General features: G+C 35.3%; 4 protein-coding genes across 5 annotated transcripts; 1 reads left to right on the top strand and 3 right to left on the bottom strand.

The window, feature by feature from the left end:
• Positions 1 to 126: 126 nt before the first annotated feature.
• On the bottom strand, positions 127 to 1,605 carry LOC143450560 (uncharacterized). The gene is made up of 5 exons (XM_076951159.1): positions 1,422 to 1,605; positions 924 to 1,051; positions 702 to 819; positions 505 to 632; positions 127 to 422 (listed from the first exon to the last, which is right to left on the bottom strand). The coding sequence occupies exons 1-5, from the start codon at positions 1,454 to 1,456 to the stop codon at positions 358 to 360; spliced, it is 474 nt and encodes a 157-aa protein (XP_076807274.1). The 5' UTR covers positions 1,457 to 1,605; the 3' UTR covers positions 127 to 357.
• Positions 1,606 to 1,836: 231 nt separating this feature from the next.
• LOC143449639 (transmembrane protein 26-like) lies at positions 1,837 to 8,117 on the bottom strand. Of its 2 annotated transcripts, none has more exons than XM_076949910.1 (9): positions 8,001 to 8,117; positions 5,221 to 5,366; positions 4,922 to 5,087; positions 4,610 to 4,733; positions 4,327 to 4,461; positions 4,082 to 4,213; positions 3,803 to 3,997; positions 2,944 to 3,142; positions 1,837 to 2,848 (listed from the first exon to the last, which is right to left on the bottom strand). In XM_076949910.1, the coding sequence occupies exons 2-9, from the start codon at positions 5,237 to 5,239 to the stop codon at positions 2,451 to 2,453; spliced, it is 1,368 nt and encodes a 455-aa protein (XP_076806025.1). In that variant the 5' UTR covers positions 5,240 to 5,366; positions 8,001 to 8,117; the 3' UTR covers positions 1,837 to 2,450. The 2 variants fall into 2 exon arrangements, with proteins under 2 accessions (XP_076806025.1, XP_076806024.1); XM_076949909.1 differs by lacking the exon at positions 8,001 to 8,117 and adding an exon at positions 5,471 to 5,665.
• A 2,252-nt stretch (positions 8,118 to 10,369) lies between these two features.
• LOC143450549 (cilia- and flagella-associated protein 100-like) lies at positions 10,370 to 15,562 on the top strand. Its single transcript, XM_076951149.1, has 12 exons — positions 10,370 to 10,666; positions 10,920 to 11,101; positions 12,342 to 12,528; positions 12,707 to 12,938; positions 13,062 to 13,173; positions 13,252 to 13,362; positions 13,436 to 13,502; positions 13,626 to 13,798; positions 13,958 to 14,109; positions 14,394 to 14,576; positions 14,699 to 14,948; positions 15,087 to 15,562. The coding sequence occupies exons 1-12, from the start codon at positions 10,618 to 10,620 to the stop codon at positions 15,198 to 15,200; spliced, it is 1,812 nt and encodes a 603-aa protein (XP_076807264.1). The 5' UTR covers positions 10,370 to 10,617; the 3' UTR covers positions 15,201 to 15,562.
• Positions 15,563 to 15,922: 360 nt separating this feature from the next.
• On the bottom strand, positions 15,923 to 21,458 carry LOC143450555 (cholinesterase-like). The gene is made up of 8 exons (XM_076951154.1): positions 21,328 to 21,458; positions 19,464 to 20,105; positions 19,158 to 19,351; positions 18,544 to 18,779; positions 18,318 to 18,469; positions 17,393 to 18,227; positions 17,094 to 17,287; positions 15,923 to 16,767 (listed from the first exon to the last, which is right to left on the bottom strand). The coding sequence occupies exons 1-8, from the start codon at positions 21,401 to 21,403 to the stop codon at positions 16,643 to 16,645; spliced, it is 2,454 nt and encodes an 817-aa protein (XP_076807269.1). The 5' UTR covers positions 21,404 to 21,458; the 3' UTR covers positions 15,923 to 16,642.
• Between the last annotated feature and the right edge of the window lie 2,425 nt (positions 21,459 to 23,883).

The raw sequence follows: 23,883 nt of genomic DNA, 5'->3' as shown, positions 1-23,883 counted from the left end.
GGTTAATGGTCAAGGGCATAACAACAATGGTGTTACGTTGGTGTGTGTTGAATTTGGTGCGCATAACCGTGCCGTAACACACCCTTATGCCGAAGTTTTTGTTTTTGAAATTTTCTATAATCCATGTTTAGATATCCGGCAGGCATTTATTAAAACAGCAACGAGCATACAATAGTCTACAATCAAGCAAGGTAAATAGTACACACCCATTTTACTTAAGAACGAATAATAAAATTCATTGGGCGCGACAATAAAACGAAGAAAGTTAAATAGGTCAAAAAGAAAAGCTGATGCAAACAAAGCCAGGTGTCAATTACAGTGTGGTTCTTAATGTTTATCAACAAGTAGGCGTAAAATTCATGTTCTAACCGCATCACCCAATCCAAGAACGGATTTGTAGCTTCCCATTCCGTACTTGCCATCTGCGTGTAAATAGTTTCTATTCAAATACAGTGGCCTGTTTCATCTCGATTGACACCTTAATTTTGAGTTGTCAATACTCACACAGGGTTGGTTTAGGTCTTGAAAGCGGCCAATACCGAAAACCTTCGCGCGCACGATCGTTGAATTCGTTCCTGTATTTTTTCTTATTGGGAATGGAGACTGATTGCTTTGGTCTTAATTTCTGATACCTAAGACAGTAAACCAAGGTCCAGGTTGAAATATACAAAGCTGAGAAAGTCGTGATTTTACAAACTTACGTTCCGGGCTTTTCGTTTCCTAGTTGGTTGTTGAGCTGATCTTCGAAGACAGGACCTTTCAGTGGCATTATTGTTCCGTCTGCATTGACTTTGTATCGCGTAGCATCAGGTGGCAGCTCTGCAATTAAAAATATTGCTTGTTAATTGGCAAAGGACAAAATCAAAAATTTTTGCAATCACAGATGAAAACAATTCTGTTAAACATGTTGTAATCACGTTTACGTTTAGTGATGACCACAGCTTCTGGCATTTTGACGACGAAATTTGTCGCTTTGTGCTTCATCTTAGCCCAATGATCTGTTTTGCTCTGTGTCATTGAAACTGGTTCATACTTCGACCATTTTGTAGATCTGCGAAGATATCAGCATAATACTGAACTGTTAACTGCATGTTAAATTTTAACATATAACCAATTGATCTTAATCCTGTAAGCTGATTTTCATGGGCGCTTTCTTTTTGCAAGTGCGTCAAAACATGGTCCATGTTTCAACCAATAGTTAAGCTAATCTGTTAGTTAAAGTAATCATTTTTACTTAATAAACTATACCGCAAAGATGCACAAAATATAGCGTTGGCCCTAGGCCTAGACAAAAGAATTAAAGCGTAAAACTTAAAATTCCTTGAAAACAACCTGGGAGTGATTCTTCGTTTTACAATGTTTTAGGCTATATTTGTTTCACAAAACTTTTTTTCAATGTTTTCTATTCTCTCTTTACTTACGTTTTCGAGCCTATTACTCGCGTCTCCAAAGACATTTTGCTTGAGAATGCCAACACAGTTTGCTGCAGTCAGACTATAGCAATTCTAATGTGCTACGAAATGCCTGGCCAGAAAGTCAACTCTACTCCAGCGGCTGTTGCGTGAATGTGACCCTACGCACTGACGAGGCACAGAACGATTAGATGCCGCTGCTGGTTCATACAATAACCTCGCTAATTTTTTTCAAGGGTATAATAACACTTGACAAGACGCGGGACACGTTAACCTTTTGTCGAGAACAAAGGAAGTCTTTCGATAGGCTTGTGGTCGTGTTGAGTAGGTGAAACCCAAAACTCATAACTCATGTCATATTTTTAAACACAAATATACAGTAGAAGATCACAAGGTGCTCCTTCAAAGATCCGACCAATTCCAATCCACATATAAATATTTTATAGAATTCATTGTAATACACAAAGAATATTAACGCAGAATATATCACAATATTGACGGATGATTTACACACCATAAAGCCGCTATCGGATGCAACACCCCAGTTTCTATACAGATTTCAAGAAAATTGCTCGTTCAGTGGAAAAATACATTTTAAAATGCTTTTTATAGGTCTACTATGTTTTACCCTGCGTGACAGTTTTTGTATATGTTAATAATGCATTATTAACATTAACATTAACAACTGCTACAAAAGTTTTATTCCAAATATCGCATCCGTTGAAGCAAACTAACTATGATGTAAATGTTCCATAAAAGCAGTAATCGCATAAACTTGAGCCTCAGCCCATCCAAAAGGTAAATGTCTGCAAAGTGTGGTTCAGCTATTTTTGGGAATTTTCAAGCTTTATTGTGCCTCAATGTTTAATTATCCTTTTACCTAATCTTTATTTCCTGTTATTCTATTTTTTTGTCATGATGAAGTCGATTCAAAACCTAGCAATATTATACAATCGTTTAGCTTATGTCACAGCTTCCACTTGATACTGGATATTTAAACGATAATTTCTAACTCGTTTGCATACTTTGAATGAAGTATTACGCCCCTGGCAGATCTGTACCATTTACAGGAGCAACTTTTGGTGATTTTCTTCCTCGATTGTTTGGAGATTCGGACCTCGATGGTTTGCCCGAATTTTGCATAAATCTTGCTTTGGCCATAGCTAATGTATTAACTGCATCCATTCGTTTTAAATTGAGTGGCAAGTCCTCTTCTTCCTCCTCTTCTGGCTTAGCAGTGGCGATGATGGCAAGTCGATAGAATTGCAGGACGACAACAAGGAAATTTTTGCAAGTAAAGAAAACTATCATCTGGTGGATAACTCTTCTGCCGATCATGATGTAAAGTCTCACAGCCAAAAATGGCCCGTCCTGAAGAATAAGCGTTGATAGAATTCCCCAAACTTCCACGTTGGTCCAGAACTTGCGGCAAGCTCCTGATTAAAAGACAGCAAAAGAGATAGAAAAAAACATAATGTTAACGTCAAACGATTTTCAACAGGATGAGATAACTGATATTTCATCAGCAGACCTTCTTTTTCCACTTCCTCTTCCACTACGACTATGGGTGACGGTACCCTGCTGGTGTCTTCGGCTCCGCTGTATAATCCGACCGCGCGAGTGCGTCGAGCTTTGGCAGCCGTAAGAACTAGTGTGAATTGTAAGGTACTCCAAGACCAAAACGCCATAATGCAGATAACTAAAACCTTGTCACATCGCACTGCCCTTTCCTGTTAGAGCGCAAAACCAAAAACATTGTTATGGAGAGAAACTATATCAGTAGAATGTTTGACGCAATCAAAATCCATAAATTTGAAATACACTTACGGCTGATAAATCAATTTGTAAGCCAGCGCAGGCCAGGAAAAAAGTAAGTGAAGATATATATGGGATTTCAATAGCAGTGGTTTTTATATATAGTTCAGCTAATGACATTTTGAATAATTAAGGAATGACTGTTCATGAGTAAAGTGAGAGTAATGAGGTTATGATATAATTTATAATTAATATTATTAATAATTAAATCATGAGTATAGTGCAATTTAAAAGATAACAAGGGGAATGTCTAAGCTTGTGCGTGAAAAGTATATACATTATACAGGCAAATGTAATTAAAATTTAATGAATTTTCTACATGGGTAGTGGAATGAATGATATCCCACATCCAGTACGTGCAAATGTTATCACATAGTATGTATGTCGATTTCATCTACAATTGACGAATTTAGATGATGCAATAAATTATAACGTATGTATGGAATAACAAAAGTCAAGTCACGGTCGCAGGAATCATGTTCGTTTTAGACTACAAAAATTTCACTATAGAATGATTTTTATATAATTAACCAATTAAATTTGTTTTAAAAAAATCACATTTACAAAAAGCATACCTTCACAGTCTCCGTGACAAACTCGAGAATGTCGGCGCCGACACCGATAAAAACGAGGAGAAGTTGCGATAACTCGTCTCTCGAGATTCCTTCACCTGTCGGTAGCAGCCATCTTCCGATAATCAGGATGAAAAGTAACAGTTGATGAAGAACAAGCACCCATGTTTGATCGTTGAACACGTTCACGTTTTCAAACTACAGTTTGGCCAATAAGTCAGTATTTCTACACATTTAGTTAACTTTAAAGTGAAAAGTGGCCCAGAAAACAACCACACTTGCCAGTTGGTCTATCGTTTTCGCTACGTTCTCAATAGAGTTGACCACTTCCCCGCCAATTCCTTGATCTTGACCCGGGTCCATGGTGGCCTCTTTAGACAGGGGAATGGTTGTAGGGAAATTGGTCGTGAACAGCTGTAGAAACACGCCATTTATCTGAATTTATTTAATCTGTTTTATTGGACCGATTATATAATCGTCTACCACATTGAAAATGTCTATTTGCAGGTGAACATTAAAAGTATTACCGATGAGTTATTCTTCTTGGAAACATACTGAAGTTGTGATTTGCAGGCGTCTTGCAACCAAGTGTTATTCATTACGAACTGGTCGATTTCATATTCAGAATAAAGCGAAAATTCCCGTTTACATCCTGGTTCAGTCTGTATAATATTTACAAATCACAATACAAAGAGCATACACTTTGTTTCTGTCAATACTGTACGTTTTCATCAATTGCAGATGTAATAATGCAGATTTACGTTCACATTTGAGTATAAAAATATTAGTGAAATATCAACTACTTTTTACCAATTTTCCCCAATATCGATCATTGCAGTAATGATAACCCTGTCGTGTTTCGAAATTTTTTAACTCAAGAAACCAGATTGAAGGTACGACGCCGCAGAGATAGATAAGAACGCACGGACTTATCCTAAAAACAAAAGCAGATTAAAATAATCTTATAGCTAAATTCTTCTTTTCTTCGTCATATCATATCTACTTTTACTTTTTTTTATAAGAAAACAAATCCTATGAAACGTAGATTTACCTATGCTGTAGATTTACACATGAGCTATATACGGAAATAATTACAGGATTAAATATATTATATAAACGGACCACTTATACTCTTCACCCCCGCGAATTCCAACTGTAAAGAGAGCTTCCAGTACAAGGACACCAACTGGAACTAGAAGAAGCCAGTAAGCTACGTCATTCCATTCGCTTTGTGCTTGCCATATTCCTACAAGACCGTGTGCAGCAAATAAAGCTCGGGTGACCAGCGCTGAACGAGACACAATTTATAGTAAGTCAACATCTCATGACAGCTATACTGATTTTCATACTTAAGAATTTATTGGAGAAAATTTGCTGTTACTTATACGGTTACAAATAGATTAAAAAGTTTTGTTTTTAACCTAGTATAATGTCCTTCATCTTGATAGAGCAGTGGCAAGGGTCCCGCTTTTTTATGCACTTTCGTGATGAGGAAGTTGGTTTGCTCTGCTTAGAATCAACCGAAAGTTCCTCTGTCTCCGGTATGAATATGTCTGAATTCTTTTGCCTATAAACAAACTATGGTTTTATTATTTATTATTTAAAAAACAATTAGAACTACTGCTTGATGTAATAGGCTTATATTTAGTCTTTCATGAAATTTAAGCTCACCCGTTTTCCATATTTTATCAAGTCTTTCCTCCTGACACAGTGACACTTACTGGTTTTACAGTATATTGATGTTGAGAAACACATTTACCATGTATATTTAAGCAATCAAAAGTACTAAATATTTTGGTATTTTTTCATTGAAGTTAATAATTCATAAAACTGCTTTCAGCTTACACTGACTAAAGAGCAATGCATGCATGTGCAAAACAGCACCTTAGATAAACCAAAACAACCGCAATATAAGTAAACGTAGACCTATAGCAGATTATGTCGCAAATGTGAAACAATTTGCATCAAAATTAAAAATCTTTCTTATGGCGAATTTGCTGTGATGATAATCTAATACGTTACCTTATGCCACATGAACTGTTTCGTAATCAAACTTAATTGCGTAAACATTTTGCATTTTGCATCGACACAGTCACGTTTAAAAGTTGCTTAAGGTCAATTAATGAATTTCTTCCACAAGTGACTAATGCACTTACAATGTAATGTATTTAAGTGAGTATAATTACACGTGTTAGCTTCTTCCAAGCGATTATTCCAAAAATTTTACCTCTGTGTCACACCTCAGACACAGTTGAGTCAGATCTTCCTTGTTAAATTGAAATTGCACATTTGCATGTATCAAAAAGACTTTGATTATATCCCGCATGGTTTTCTCAATCCATCATTTTCACACGTTTTTCAATGTTTATTTACGCCCCACGAAATTGTGTAATTCGTTATATTTGTAATATGCTTGTGAGTGATTGCGTGACTGCATGGAAAATTAAACAGCATTTTAAACAGGTCTGCTTGAAAGGCTTAATTGAAATTTTGCGAAGGAAATTTTTAAAACAAACATAGCGTGCAATTTTTGTTGAAGTGGCACGCGCGTGACAATGAGATTGTAACAACGTTCTACGACGCCCAATAGCGATCAGTGATTAAAATTTAAAGAAAGTGATGAAACATTTACGACGAACGAAGTGTTTGCAAGAACGAGGACACAGCTTTTATGGCGATTGAGTGCTTCTGTTTACACGCCAATCCTGGGCCTGGGCAATTATATCACTACTCACCCGCCTTTTACTTCACTGATGGCAAAGACAAGGCCACAAAGACATCATTGCGGTTTTACAATTTTAAAAAGCTATCTGGTAATCTAACAAGAAAATTGCCAAAAATGTATATGATGTAGGGAAAACAGCATTATCCCGATTTCCAACTTGGGGAAAGTGTTGTCTTAACCAGCAGAGCTACTGAACAAACTCGAATCAACTTCTTCAAATGACTCGATTTGACTCGAGTTCATAGTTGTTTACTGTGCTGGTAACAGCCAAAACTTTTTCTGTAAAAATAGGATATTTTACGAAAAAAATATATATCATATATTTCAACAACATATAAATCATTGATTTGGCTGAAAAACGGGAGCTTTTAGAAACGGGAATCAGTCTGACCAAGCGCAAGTTGTGCCACTTCATCTCAAAGTGCTTCATTACGTAGCTTAACTAGGCTCAAATCGTATTTATAGTTGACTCGACTTTACTCTAGTCAAATGGCTACTTATCGACTGACTTGATTTGACTCAGGATAATGAGTCGATAATGAGGGAAATCTGGTACAAAAATTAATCACCAGTGTCAAATATTTGCTAATTTTATAAATTGTTACATCAACAATCAGAAATATTTGTGCATCACTATGAATGAGATGTTGAAATCTAATCGCCACTTAATCATATACAATTCAGAAACAATCTTGCAAATACGGGAAATGGCGTCGATGGACACCCTATGATTGGTCTAATATCATTATAGTTATAACAAACTCATAATTTGACGTTTCCTCATCACGGTTGCCGTGCTCTGCGATGTTTTGAAACATTTTAATATGCAGCATATTGGAAAGTTTTCTGCTGTAATAGATATTGCTTATATTAACCAATAACCATAACAACATAAATCGGTATAGGCATAAACGCTTTCGAGCAATGAGTCCTAGACAGATAAGGCATTTGAAGCGTTATTTAATGTGAATACTGTCATGGGTGTTAACGCCAATAAGACAACAGTGGGAACACCACATAACCTGTCCCACTGTAGGCAACACTGTAAAACAATTATCAAAAACCGACCAATCAGTAAACACGTTAATAATAAATTCCAATACAGTGAGGTGTACGGCGGGTTCATCGTGAACTAGCAAGAGTTTGATACCTGTTGACACGTGACATCTGACAATTTCCCGGTAATTAAGCCCGAGAATGATATATTGACATTGGAATTTGAATATAAACTCACCCTATATGCGTAGATTAGTATCGAACAGTTTATCTTTATTAATATTTTGTATTATTGAACCTTAATATTGCTAAATTCAAAAAAGTTATGATAAAACAGGTTAAAACTTTTCCATTAATTTTAGCTCAAAATAGGCTTAGGCTACATTAATTCAGAGAGTTTACACAGAAATTGGTAGTAACATAAATCGTAGCATGCTTCGATCACTAATTACAGAAAGTTCATATCAGATAGTGTCTTACTTTTAATTTTTGATGTATTGGAAGATGACCTTCTGCTGATGATTTTACTATCAAAAAATTAAAACATAGGCTAACGAAACTTACAGTTTTAAATTTCAATTCAACCTACTGCAAACGTTATCAATTAAAATGAAATTGAAAACAAAGTGCTGACTGTAATAAATCCAATTAGCATTTGTAAAGAAAAATTTATTGCATTCAACAGAATACATCTTTACGGAGGACTTCACCTGTCACCAGCACCTGTCACTACTTGATATTATAAACTGAACTGATAGAACAGGTGGTAAGTTTCGAAGCTTCAATCAACGTAAAAAAAACTTATTTAAGAAAATAAAGACTTTCTATTTAAATGAATATTTCATGTGAAAGTAGGCGCATGCAAGGGTATACATCGCCATTTCGCCACTTGTATCCGGCCATGACATGATATAATCTATAGATTAGCCTACTTCGTTGCCTACTACTGTCTCTAGATTAATTTTACGCAAAAGCAGAAAACAAGATTAAGATAAAAACAAACCAACAAAAAAATCCGAAGACATTGAGCGAAAAAGTGCATTTGAATATCTATTATTCATAACGTGCATCTTCACTTTTTCCCCTTGAGGTGCACTAAAAATCGCAATTAAGCTATCTGGGGTTGCCACAGTAGCTAAAGTAAAACAAAATCAAACGTGTTGGTAATAAGTATAGTGCATTAAAAGATCTGTTTCTAAATATTCTATGGAATTAAGGCCAATTTAACTGATAAGCTTTGCTTATCTTTTAATAATTTTTTCATCTTTCACCAGCACTCTCACTACAATTTAATTTTACTTTTTTTCCGCTAATTTTGTGATATCATTTGTTGTTTGGTTGTACATAAATACTATCAGTATTTACAGCTTTAGCTTTACAGAAATTGTTAACTGTCATTTTGAATCAAACTCTGTAGTTTATCTTTTGTTGGCAAAACTTTGTTGAAATTTTTAATGGGGTATTTTTATTTCTTAGGCTTTCATTTTGTAATTATTAACAGTACTAATGCAAAGAGCTCCCTTTGGCGAGAGAAATTGTTGTTATGGATACCGAGAGTTGCAGCAAGCTAAGCCTGGTTTGATAAGTCTTGAGTCTTAGTGTGACTGCAGGACTGTGTGAGCTGGACTAGGCTAGGTTTCATAGTTAGCCCGTTTCTTGCATAATACATGTAATGAAAAATTGTCATTCCTGTTTATTTTTGTGTCACTGAACGGTAGCCTATAAATAGCCTAAATAATGTTTAGAGAGTTAAACGTTCGTTCGGGGCTGACAACCTTTATATCTTCACGGAGTTTTAGGATTTTTTTCTTGGGCTAGGCAACAAACATATTAAAAAATTTACCGTAACGGGTTTATCTCAAATTTTACGTTCACTAGGCTGCCATGCCAAAATCTTGAAGCCTTTTGCTTTTAAACAATTTTCAAATTTCAACTATTTGATATAGGCCTAAGTATAGTTTTGATGCCGGCTTTATGTTCAAAATAATGTGACTTATTAGATATTTTGTTTTTTTAAAACAGTTAAATAAAAATAGATTATAACCCATTGATCATTTACTAACAATTTATATGCCAATAAAATCAGCAAAACTACTGAACGATAACCTACAAATTTTGTTTGTAAAAGCATAAAAAATGTATTTGGAATTATACTGATATTCTATGATCACAATCTCAATTGGTGTATTTACCAATAATAATACCGTGTAATTATTTACCGGTGTATAACAGTATTACTGAAAACTTAAGGGAACCATCAATATACTTTTATCGATGGAACACATTTGCAAAAAAATAACTGGGTGCTGTTTTGGCGTTTTGTTTTCACTATTAGACAGCATGATTAAACTTCTAAATTTATGGTTTTGTTCAAAAGAGTACAACCACATCTATTACTCTAGTTGTATTGTCATTCAGTTGTGTGCTTCTGCATTACACCCAAAATTTATTTATATGCCCAAAAACATGTCTGTGGATGCTTTATTCTGTCATGTTTAGTGGTTTGAGTAATTTTAAGAAAATGAGCACAGTTTAACATCGGGGCTAACAAAACACTGAAGTAAGTTAACAAAACTTTGAATCAGATTTTGAGGTTAGCGTTTCCTTAGACAGTTTACACATAGTTTTAATGGACATTCTGGGACAAATTATAATTATATAATAATGTGAACTTTTGAGTTTTAAAAACAAAATTAATCAGATTCTTCTTTAAAATGGGTTACAAATTGTATGAACTGTAATTTTATGTCTCCTGTAATATAAAGCTAGATTAAAATGAGATCTAAAATTAAAGTATGTCTAATTAGTAAATAGCAAGCTTTTGCATCGTGCAAACTAGGTGCTAATGTTTCAATTTTACCGTTCTTAGCTTTGTGGTAATTTAGCTACAATATGTTTTACAAGTAACACTGAGCCTTCAGCTGTCTCTGAAAGAAGTATTTGAGCCATCATCACTTTTCAACTGCTGTACTATGTTTCTGGATTAGATTTGACACCTTTAAACTGATGTCACCCCTCAGGCTAACTACACTATCTTCAGTTTTTCCAGTTACAGGTTAAATTTAGCAAAAACTATAAAGGCTGTTAAGTACCAAATATGTCTGAGGTATCCAGTGGAAGATCACCTGGTTCAGCCACTTCTTCAAGTAGGAAGTAACTAAGCATTAGACTTTTCCAATTAATTATATTGTATACCCTGTAATATAAGGTATATTGCATGATTTATTATTATATTGAATTATGTTAGTTCTAATTCTGACATGCTTGTAATACATTAAAGGCAGATATATAACTTATTATTGTTTTACCTCAAACACTTTTCCTCCTGCATAGATCAAGTTTCGAATTATGTATTATAGCTGCAGCTATTTAATAACATTTTGTAATTGTTTATTTCAGGAGGTGTGGTATCAAGACAGTCAGGTCGTGTTACATTTCCTCAGTCAGCAAAGTCGGTGTCATCCAGTAAATCAGCAGATGCACTAATTGATGATGAATCTCTCGATAACAATCCATTTAAAGTTCCTCCTGACCAAGATATTTTCATGCTGAGAGACAAAGAAAGGCAAAGAAAGAAAGAAGTAAGTAAAGTTTAAGAGAAATTTGTTGGGAAATGGTAGTTATCTCATTCTCTCACTGAGCTCAAAACATCTGCAAACAAAATGATTGCGAGTTTTTAGGTTCTAGATTTATTCTTAGAATGGTTTATTTTAACTTACATCTTTAATTGACCACTTTTTGCCTTTGATTAATTGAATTTGGGAAAGAAAAAAGGCAAGGATCAAGCCATGTTCCCATGCAATTTTTGTTTTATGAATAATGAATCATTCTGAATCATGCTTCATTCTGACTACATCAGTGCTTCTCAACCATTTACAGTTGCAACCGAAGTGCAACAAACTTAGCGACCTACCTCACGACAACATTTATTAAACAATTGCGTTTAGCATGTATGAAGTAAGTTGTCTTTGCTCACAAAGTTACCACAAGCGCATAAAAATACAGTACTACTCGTTGCCATCATATTTAGAATAAAAATTCTTTTTGTAAGTTTCAATTTTGAGACGCCGTGTATTCCTAAGCAACTTTGAAATGCCAGATACCTCCGAAAACAAACACAAATGTATTTGGTTTATTTGTCTTGTTTAATTCAAATTGTATCAATACGTTAACTTCTTATTTACTTAATTTTTGCTATAAATTGTTAAAAGAATGATTAATATTGGTGCAGAAGATCAGATAGTCACGAAGGTAACAGTAACAACAATCAAATCAAAACAAGTAAACTGCACGTTATGGCAATACTGTACATAAAGCAAAAGTGTTGTTATTGCTCATTGTGAAAACTGCACTATGTTGCTGACAGTGTGGTATTATGTCTTTGTTATGTTTTTCAAAAATTAGGTTTTTAGTTGGAGGCTTGTTACTGTTTTTTACTACTGTTTTAACAATTCCGATTTTTTGTTATATAATAATTTGGTTACAAACAAAGAAAATATGATGACTCAAACACTGCAACTTTTCACTCTTACCTAGTGTATATTGTATTTTAAGCTACCATAATTGCTTAACATAATTCTAAACCATGAAAGAAGAATTACGAATTTTACATGGCTGCCCACCTTTATCCTTTGGTCAACCAATTTTGAGTCTCAACTTAGGGGTTGAGATGAACTCGACTATATGATCATGCAGAAGTTTATTGCATGATCAAGAAATTTTATTTTACTACTTGTAAAATCTTTGAAATATGTGCCTCAAATATATTTTTAAAATTTGATTGAATTTCGTTTTGTATGACAATTTTTTTTTATTAATTAGGAGAGAGATCGACAAAGAAGTTTGCATGTTCATGAAAAAACTACATACGCATCACGAGTTAATGCAAAAACAGCATCAATGCGAAAAGCGGCGCTTGCCACAGATGCAATTGATACTGATGCAGCAGATGAGATGCAAGATATGGCACTCAAGGATGATCCTGGATGGACCATGGCAGTTACAAGAGGTGATAAATTGAATCTTATTTGGTGAATAATTATTAATAATTAAAGATGTGCAGAATTAAAAAATAAACGATTAAAAATGCAATGTGTCCAATTATTTAATTGAAAAGTGATATTATTGTGCTCAGTTGCATGTTTTGTAAAATACTATTGGCATTAAATTGTTGGTGTCTGCAACAGATCGAAATGTAGAAAAGGAGGATTTAGCTGAATATGTCAGCAAAAAGAGAGAGATGTTTTTGGTCCAGTATTCTCTTCGAGTGAAAAGAGATGAAATGAGAAAATTGGAAGAACTTGCAGCCGCAGAAGAAAGGAAACTGGAAAGGGCAGAACATTTTCTTGAAGAAGATGCAGCAATGTTTGATGAATTTTTAAAAGAAAATGACAAGAATTCTGTAGAAGCTATAAAAATGTATGTGCTGTTGTTTAAACGTCTTAAACACTTGAAATAAAATAATTTTGTACTTTAAATGTTGTAAAGTCTGTTGCATTTATTTTATTAATGAAGTTAAATAATGCAGAAAAATTCTTGTAGAGCTGAAGCGGAGACGAAAGCAAAGTTGGAGAAAGTAGCGGAAATTAAAAAGAATAATGCCATTATGATGGCAATTAAAAGTGACATATCTAAACACGAGGAAACTTTGAAGGTATCTTACATTTACGGCATTGTTACCATTTGCTGATATAATCTTTTGCAAGATAAAATGTGTTAATTTTTCCTACAGGAATATATGCTTTACAAAGAATTCTTAGAAAAATTGACTCCGAACGAGTGGAAAGAAGAAAAAAGAAACATTAGAATAGAGAAAAGACGGATTAAAAAGGAAGCACAACAGGTAAGACCAAGAACCCTCATCTCTCATGTGACAATGATTTTATTGCTTAATAACACTTTAGCAATATTTTTAGGCACTCCATCCGACTCATGCTCAATATGTTGAAAAAAAGTCAGTTGCCTCCACAGCAAGCAGAAAAGGTAACCACTTTTGCTACGTGCATAATTATGCTGAATTTCAACTCATGTGGTTTTGCTCGTTGAGAATTCTGCGTGCAATTTTTGTACATTTCGTTTTATCTTAATGCTATCACGTTTAATCAGATGTTGAAAGTCGAGGCTCTAGTAGAGTGACATCTTCTCACACTAGAGTTCGAAGCAGTATTTTAAGAAGTGGGATGAGTGGAAGAAAAACCCTCTCAACTCCTAAAAGTATCACAGATTCTGAAAGCGTCAGGTCTGTTGAAGGCAGTGTGTATGAGGAAGATAGTGATGAGGTAAAATTTATCTTTAAAAAAAATAAGTAGATAATCTCAAATGAGGTCAGCATATTCAATATTTATTATTTGTGGTACTGTTATAGTAACTACAAGGAATAGATATCGCAAAGATGCTGTATACTTCAGTTAATTACCTACACCAGCCTGTAATTTTAGGAGCCTGAGCTATATTTTACTGATCCTTCCCAATTGTTAAACATATTCCAAGAATTAGAAGAACAAAATCTGTCTTTGATTACAAATAGCCAAGAAACTGAAGAAGCAATGGAGGAATTGAAACAAACAATTAAATTAACTAAACTTAAAATGTATGTATTGTGAAGTTACTTTTATTTGTTATACCAAACACTTACGCTTCTAGATTGATTAATCTCTCCATTTGGTTTGTCATGAAGATGAATTATGTTAATTTACGCGTGTTCATTGCTACTGACCTAAGATAATTATAGTGAATTTTTAGTCTAGGTCCCGACTCTTTGTCATAGCAATCAATCACATCTAAATTTAACCACCGATTCCTCATTAAACAAGAGTACAAGTTAGGTGTTTAAAGTTTCCCAGAAAAACAAATTTTATATTTGTCTCTCTACAGGGATCGAGAAACGGACATATTGAAATCACAGATATCGATGCTCAAGTCAACAATTCGTCGTGAAGAAGAAAAGGCTGACGATCTTGAGCTCAAATGCAAGATGTTCTCATATGGAGAGTTCAAAGCTGAAGATCAAGAGAAGACTCTTAGATTGCTAAATAAAAAAGTGGAAGAAGTTTATCGGTAAATGATCCACTGTAACATTAAGGTTATTTTGCACTCCTCATAAAATAAGATGCTTTTGTTTTCTGGTGGGTTGAGAAGATCATTTGATTCGATTATTATTCGATTATCTTTTTCTGTAGAGGCTGCATAGGTGATAATGAGGCCAATATCAACACTCTTCAAATGTTGACAACCATCGAAAATAAACTGGAAGACCTCTTTGAAAGCATCGAGGTTATGCCACCAGAACTTGTGGATGCGGCAGAGAAGGCAAAAGAAAAAGAAAGGAGAATGCGGCTGCGAGAGGAGAAACTTGCCGCACAGAGAGCACATCAAGAGGAAAGAGTGAGAAAGGCCCTCGAGAGAGCAAAAGCTGATCCGAAAAAGAAAGTATGCTTGATTTTAGTCTTCTAACTCTTGAACTGCGAGTGAATAAATACGAAATAGGTTTTAGCAGAATGGCAGGCCACAAGTTACACCTTATATATTGTAATTTTGCAAAACTAACACATATTGTTTTTTCATTAGGCTGGGAAGCGGCTGGTGTTTCGTTCTGAACCACCACAACGTAAACATAAAGAGAGTAAAAAGAAAGAAGGACAGGACAAAGAAGAGGAAGAAAAAGCATACTTCTTCGCATAACTTATCACTTTCTATATTTTTGTTTTTACTGCTCTCACCTCTCATATCAGTGCCTTTTACCGACTTTCTATTCGAAGGACGTATTTATAACCACAGAGCAAGACTTAATTTGGGGAGCTAAAATGAAGTTCGATCGGTTTTCTATCTAATGTGATCGTCCTATAAATTAATGCCAAACATAAACGGTACTTTCAAATCAGATATTTCACCCACAGTATGTCATTCTGGGTATTGAGGCAAATATGGTATTATACTATTATTAGCGATTGTTACCACTGTTGTTAGCGATTCAAGCGAACTGTGCTTTAAATTTCGAGTAAAAGTTTAAAATTACTGCTGAAAATAATACCATAAGCAATTTATGCCTTTTTTGGAAGAGTTGCCCCAACAAAATACTTTTGCAATTACCAAGCCATTCGACAAAACGAAATGGTGCCTTGATAAATTAATGTAACGTAGGCTGATGTGCATGAAGAAGTCATCAGACATAAAAAGAATATATCTGAAAAAATGTTTCTTAAGAGAATGTTAATTGGCGTTATAACGTTAAGTTAGGCGGCTTGTCTCAGGTGATCCAATCCAAATGCAAGGATAATGTATCGGTTCAGAAGTGGCAAAGATCCATTTGGTTTCCTTACGTGAGATTCACTGTGTACTTCAGAGCAAATAACTGACTTCGACATCTGAATTAATACCGGTCACAGCTACGGCCAAAGTTTTACGTGACCAAATCGATAACTACTGAACGTCATCTATTGACTAAAACATAACCAAATAAGTAGGATTCTACATAGCTCTCAACCTGTTTTAAGTTTTCTACCATCAGTTTCCGAAACGGGAATTCAGCGGCGGCGCTAAATGAAAGCTACAAACTTTTGTAGGCTACAGTTAAATTTAAGATAATGCATAATAATGAGCACACACCATCATCAGAGGTTATTCAGATATACAAATAACAAAGTTAACTGTAGGATAAAAGTAATTTTGAAACGCACGTTGAACACCCAACATAAGTACATTTGAATAAAGAATTATTCAAATAATGTAAATCCACAACACGGCATCGATCTTCGTTTCTAAAAGCGTTCAGTTTTGTAGACTGTAGAAATAACCATTGATTTACTGCCCATGGCCTTCTCAAACATCTCAATTGCAATCGCTCAAGCTTTTAAAAACTCACTACAAATACTATTTTAAACACCATCAATAAGAAAATAATACTCAGATAAAGTCATAGAATAGATGGACAAATACTCAATAGCCTACACGGAACGCGGAAATACATGTTATGTACATTCTGACAAATACAAGTTATATAGAGTTAAAATACAGAATTGAGTAAAATGAAAATTTCAGTGTTCCAAGAGACAGCCTATACTACCTAAACAAATGCCGCTAAGCCAAATCCTGGATTTTTTTGCGTCGACCAAGGTATCTCTTATTTAAAATAGAGCAACTATGGAAATAACAAGGAAATATACAAACGCATTTGGCGCACGCATTGCAGGAGCTTTACCGCCAGGTGGCTGCATAACGTTGCACGTGAAGGGGCTCACCAGCAATTGATCTACAGTATTGAAAAATAATTCAAGACGTAAGTTATCGGTATACATAACGCTAACGGTGTGTGCAAAATATAAAAAGGGTTAACAATTGTCAACATGTTTAGGTAAAAAATAGCAAAAATCTTTTCTGGAAAATGACGGATTGAAGATAAGATTATCTCATATAAACGAATTATTGGCTCAGCATTTGAATAAGTTATGAGCAAATCAAAACTACTCTTAACTAAAATAATATTTACTTTTGGCCAATTTCACATGCAACGTTTTACTTGCCTAAGAGTTAGTTACTTCAGTAGAGTATATGTCTGTATTTGAATATTAAGTCTACCTATCTCTTTCTTCATGTTTGGTACATATTCATTCCAGAATGCACACCGACTTTCTTGCTCCATATATTGCGATGAAAACATGGAGAAAGCAGAATTAGCAACGTCATCATCTCCCATCAAATAAATAGACTTAGTTAAACTGTTGTAAGGTAACCAACTTGCATCAGGATCAGGGAAATTCCCGTTTGGGTCTCTGCAAAGGCACAAAATATCTTGTCAAACGAGGCTCATTACAACTCTAGCATATAGTGATAAGTTGGAATTTACAATGATTATTTCACTCTGTTTTAAAACATACCCAAATTTTGCAAAGTTGCCCCATCGCTCCATCATTGCTAGACTTAGTTGTTTTTCACTATTTCTGTATCCCAGCTTATTGTCAAGAGGCAATCCGAAGACAAATTCGATCTCGTATCCGTGCATTACTCCCATCCATTCTGGCCATGGATTTTGACTGCTTCGTTGAACAAAATTGTAAAGAAATATTTTTCCTCCGTAATTTTTGTTTTGAGCTGCTCCTTGTTTCAAAATCTTGTCCAGGAAACCGACAGTTGGGCAAACAAAATTTAGGTCTCCCACTAAGTCATCTATGCGATTTCTGTAAAAGAGTTCTCCAGATAAGCCTCTATCAACAAACGAGTCATTTGATTGGTTTTTAGATTTCGTATCAATTGATTTTTGGCTTTGCATTCTTGCTGTAACAAGTGGCTTAAAGCCATCAGTATATTTGAAATCAGTCGCCGTTGACAAAAGATTTCTAGCGGCGTTTTGACCGCAGTCATAATTGTCTATACTGCGCAAAGACTTGTCAACTCCAGCAGCAAAATCGCTTTTATTAATTTTGCTTTCGGTTGAAAAATCATAACCAGGTCCGGAATAGATCAGAAAATAATTTCCTTCGTTCGCATTAAAACCGGCTAAAATGTTTATATTTTCATCGACAAACAACGAAGTTCCCAAGTTGTGTGGATGACTTTCAACGAAATCACCATCTAACACAGGCGCATTAGGAAAACCAGCTATGCCCCAATCTTCCAACATCATTTCATCATTGACTAGTTTCTTAGCGTCAACTTCACGCATGCATGTTGCGTTAATCGAAATCTTGTATAACTCTCCGTCATCTTGACATACTGTAGAATTTAATACAACAATGTGGAAACAAAATACAATCTTTAAGTCCGAAGCTCTTTGATAATGAAACTGTTAAAGATTTATCTTACACTCAAATGTTTTTTCCTTGTTTGTTGTGATTCCAACTTGGCCATCGAGGCAACCAAATAAACTTGCAAGTTTAACCGCCCGACGCTTCGCTTCCTTCTTGGACAGCAACGTCCATGGACTCAAGGAGGAAGCGCTCTGAAGGATTATGTTTCTGCAAATATTGTCTTTATAGGGTCAACGAAGTCCACTGTTTTCAGTAAATCTGTCGTTTTTTAATCAAATTACCTAAAGAGCCCTTTTGATCTCTCCGAAGTTGCGTGCAAAGCAACGCTTGCAGCGCCAGCACTTTCCCCAAATAAAGTAACTTTTGCGGGATCGCCTCCGAACACATGTATGTTGTTCTGAACCCATTGCAGGGCAAGACGCTGATCAAATAAACCAGCGTTTCCCGGAAAATCTTTGCTTCCGGTTGCAAGAAACCCAAGAGCACCGATACGATAATTCATTGATACCACTATGACCTACAATCAGCATCAACATTTTACACTATAATTTGGATTAAAATTTGAATCATTTACGTTCACGTTTAAAAGAGAAATTTGTAACCTAAAGTATAGAAAGAGATAAATGTTTGCTTAACAACCTTGCGTTAAATGTTTTCTTAAACGAGTATATACCGTGAAAACCTTCAAACATATAATCAATTCACTAAAATCACCCAAATGAACAGTTAGCGGCCCATCAGTTGTGTGCAAAAGCTAAAACGAGCCTGAGGTTACCCATAGGTTAATAGTAAACATTTACACATCTTGGTCTTGACAAACCATCTTTAAGATCGATTGGGATGAATGGTTTCACTCACAACTATTCACTTGGTAAAATGTTTAGCAAACACTTACGTTTTGGGTTGCAGCCAGCCATTTTCCATCATACACATCAAGTGAAGAGGTACCGCTGTAGTAACCTCCTCCATATATCCACACCATAACCGCCAGTTTCTCCTCCCCCATTGGTATGGGCGCCCAAACGTTCAAATACAAACAATCTTCGTCTAATTTTGTATTGGGGTTCCACATTCTTGTTCCTCTAAACCCTAATATCAATAAGGGTATTAATTACTATTAAAAAAAACGCAGTAAAACTTGCACCCAAGTAAAAGTGATTATAAGCAAATCGTTGAGCTAATTCATTCTAAAGAATTTTACCTTTTTCATAGCTGTCAAAAGAAAAGTCTTCCCACTGGAAGCATGTTGGTGGATAATGCAAAGCATCCTTTGTATCATTCCAACTGTGAGAAGGAGTAGGATGGAGGAAACGTTTCTCGCCAATTGGAGGATCTCCAAATTGGATCCCAAGAAAAATGCCTACATCTTTATTCAGCACCTCTTCTACCCGACCTCGGATTTTGCCTTGGTTAATAGTCAAGGTGTGATATCGCAAGGCACTTGAGTCCGATGTATTCCACTTAATGGTTTTGTTTGCGCTCTTGGTATTAGTTGGCTTGGTAAAATTTATATGTGGTACATTGTTATTCACGTGAGATATAGAGGACGTAGACGTGCCGGCTCCACTTCCCTCAAACGAAGAAGGTGGTAAAGCGACATCTCTTTGAAGTCCTTCATCTCTCAGGTAAGTTGACAGTTTTAATCGTTTCTTGTGATGTTTTCGTTGATGGCCACGAGTTGACGATAGACGTCCCTTTGAGTTAACAGCTCTACGTGCTTCGCTGTTCTCATCTTTCTGGCGTGAGTTTTTACATTCGACGCATATCGCTATTGCAAGCAGCAATGCCAAAAGTGCAAAAACAAAGCGTAGATAGATCTTTGACTTCATCTTGCTAACGTAGACTGCAAATGTAAAGCGATACTTTTTCAAGCCTGGTGGTAAGATGATTCACTAAATCCACTAAATTTGATTTTGACATGATTTTCATCGATTCTTCGAACTTTCGGTAAAAGCTCTCCAACTAAATGTTTTCAGGTAGACGCGCTTTAGATTTTTTATTTAATATCATGTCTGGTCTAACAATTTGCACCACGGAAATCAACTATATTTGCTATATAGCAAAAAATTGCCCACAAACTTTTTTATATTCACAGCGGTTTTTGAAATTTTGTTCAATGGTTTTTTTCTTGATAAATGCACAAAAGCAGATGCAGGAAGCATCATTTTCTGTCCCAAAGGGACTTGTGATCGATTTAATTCAATTAAGATCTGGTGCAAGTGCAAGCCATTTATTGGGAAAATAAAATCAATATGCCCATTGCCCAATCAATACAAGACACGAGCATTAACTTACTTCAACTTAACGTGATAGGTTGAAGCTTTACTTTTGCGGCAAAACTACTAATACTCACGCCACTACCCCATCTCTATAATAGCTATATACTGGATTAACGAACTATGAATAACAAAACATCGATTTTTACAAGAGTATTGAGATATACCCAACCTGACCAGCTAAATAAACTTCCTATATACAAGACGTTTACGTTTATTTCATGTAGGCTATTATTTTACATAATACTCATGGACCGCTGCTAATTTTTTGTTTTCAAAATCTTCACCATCAGTTTTAGCTGTAAGATATAGATACATAACACTAGTATACTTTTCCATTTGCTATATTTTTGTGAAATATTAACCGGCCTTCGGTTCAACTATAACTGCAACAGAAGTGTAAAAATGCTGTATTTAACAATGGCGGCCATGCTCAGGTTTATCTTGACAGCCGTAACGAATGCGCAATTTTTTGTTTGTTTGGAAACAGAATGATATCGCATTAACCTTGACATAAAAATGCAGGTGGCAAGTCAACGTAATCTAAATCAACCAGAAAATACTTGACTTCTTAACCTTAGACTTCTCGCATGCAACGGATCATTACCGCTAACCCTCAAGTGACTTGTTATAACAACGCTCCTGTAAGTCAAACTTTTAGTATTATGTGAAAAAATTGACTTGAATGCATCTAACTATCCTCGCATTGCTGATGTGCTTTTATATTAAATAAAACCTTGATTGCTTTAGTAGCAATCTAATGTATGAAAACTAAGAGTAAATTCAGACCTGATGACATTTGACATTTTCCAATCAGAAGGATGGCTGGGTTAAGGACATGTACGTTGTGCAGTAGGTAATTCATTGACAAGAAAAGCCAGTGGTGCCTTTCCTTGATCGTGTTTAGCAATCAATCCTCACAAATGTCAAAATTAACTCTAGGGGATTGAAAAAGGACGGACGGCAACGATAGAATACTTCGGTAACACTGAAATGAAATTAAAAGTTGTTTAACCTTATCAAACTAAACCAGAACGTACTGCTTTATGATCTCGCATTTAAGCATAATTTGTAAGAGCCTATAGTCACAGCAAACGAAGTTGATTAACGTTAAACACTTATTTTGGTTCGCTGGGCAAACATTACCGTTTTCAGTGTGGGTTTCTTAAAACAGTTTTATCATGTGTTTTCAATACTTGCTCTGGTTCTGTCAAACCTATCCTTTTGTTGTATGCTTTTTAGAGTAGCACTCATATTAATTTCATCAAAGGAATAACAACATTGGAAAAATGTTTAAACAAATGGAATAAGACCATCGCCGTATGGAACAAGGTCAAGATTATTTTTAGTCAAGTATGTGGAATAATAGAATAACTTATAACTTTTATGAAATTATTCAGGCTATTTTGAAATTATTCCGGTAACGATATTACGTTGCTGTTGATATAAACACGCGCCCCGTCCAAAGCTAGCTTAAACAATAAACTATAGCCTACATAAAATAAAACTTAAGCTTTAAAAAGTTTTCCAATCATTCAGAATGTTGCTTTTTAAAAATAAGTTATAAATTTCGTCCTAACAGGCATTGTAGTCCACATAAAATAAACTTCGGTACTAACAAGCTTTCAGCATTTTCACCTACAGTTGATCAATTTTAGCAAGTACGTGTACATGATAATAACACCTAGTAACAGTGCTAGTGGTTTAGCTTTAAAAGTTTTAACATAATACAGTTTATTCATTTTCCAGGTCGCTAAGGTTTAACCTCTATGCCCTGTTGCTTGGCATTGTGACGGTTACGTCACGAGTCATTGGTCGTTTTGTAAATGCTGAAATTTTATTTTAGGATCTTGCAATTCAGTTATTGACCAAACTTAAATTCTACTTAATGACGTTAAGATAAATTACTTCGCCTGAACCGCTGTGCCATATATATACTGTTGCAATGTTTACAATATTCCCTTTACCTTTTTACTCTTTCACTTGTTACCAAGTGCAATGTAGTTTGAGCTTTGCCCAAAGGCGTGCCCCTTTGTGTCTGATAATTAACATATAATAAATAAAATGGGAGCTTTATCATTTAGTAATACGTATAGACAGAATTTAAGCAACTAAACAGCATTGTCACGCCGTTTGAGAACTCATATCATCGAAGCAGAAGCAAAACAAGTTATCTTCAAACGTCCTTGCTCATATTGTAACAATGGCCGCCAGTGTACGCGGTCTTCATGGCGAAGATGTTTGTTGTGTAGTACTTCACACAAGTAATACAGCAACGAATTATTATTTGTCATAGTATAGCCTAAACAATAAGAACGAAGAGACAAAGTAAAATTTTACTATCCTAGTTTAAGATTTCGAAAAAAGGAACCTATAAAGATGACAAAGCATGATGTTTTGGCTGACCCTGTGGGCTTCCTACGGGTAAATTTTACCAGTTGGAAAGCGACAAAGATTAAACCTGTCTATAGTTATTAGTACAAAAGGATCACGTAATATGCGATATTGTCTACGCCAGGGGTTCCCAACCTTTTTATGTTCTCGTACCACTTAGCCACCACGGATTGTCAACACGTACCACTATTTTCAAAACAACTAATTTGATCCAATATTCGCACAATAGCATTGTATTAATAACAATGACAGCAGGGAGCAAGATCGACAAAAGTAGCTTACTGAGTGCAGAGAATTTAGTACGGAAAGAAATAAAAGTGTTGTTCGCATATTTTAGCAACTCAAAATTAAATTGTTATACTACTATACTGTATATCGCATGCAACGGAAAGCTGCTCGCGTACCACCTGAAAAGCTCCCGCGTACCACTAGTGGTACGCGTACCACCGGTTGGGAACCCCTGGTCTACGCAAAGGCGCCGGTTTTACGATTCATAGGTCAATCCTAAATATAGGTGACCAAATTTTCTGTGTATGAAATCGGAAAACCTAGGGTATTCTGAAATCCCAATCAAAATCAGCAACAAAACTCGCATTCATGTTCGCCATGTCGGTAATTGGTTGAAGTTCATTCTAAGAAAACAGGTCTCCTAAGACGGAGCAAAAAGGTTACCTTTCAGAAATATTTCAACATAAACTTCATCAATATTGACTTCAATACCGAATACAAAAGCAAAAATAGTAGGGTTTGAGGCAGTACAGGTTACCTTGCTAGAGTTAAGGTTAGACTAAAAGCGTAAGTATAGCGGGTATGTTTCAGGAACAATATAACGAACTTTAAGTATCTCAATGCTAGCATTAATGGCATCAATTAAATGCTATTATTCCAATAAACGTCACGGTCTACATGGCGAGAATGTGTGCTTGATACGCCTCAGTCATCATCATTGCA

The sequence above is a fragment of the Clavelina lepadiformis genome, chromosome 3, assembly GCF_947623445.1.
Source record: "Clavelina lepadiformis chromosome 3, kaClaLepa1.1, whole genome shotgun sequence".
In the NCBI taxonomy this organism is placed as follows: Eukaryota; Metazoa; Chordata; class Ascidiacea; order Aplousobranchia; family Clavelinidae; genus Clavelina; species Clavelina lepadiformis.
Note: the sequence above shows the minus strand (reverse complement) of the source record. Positions and strands in the feature narration are given on the sequence as shown.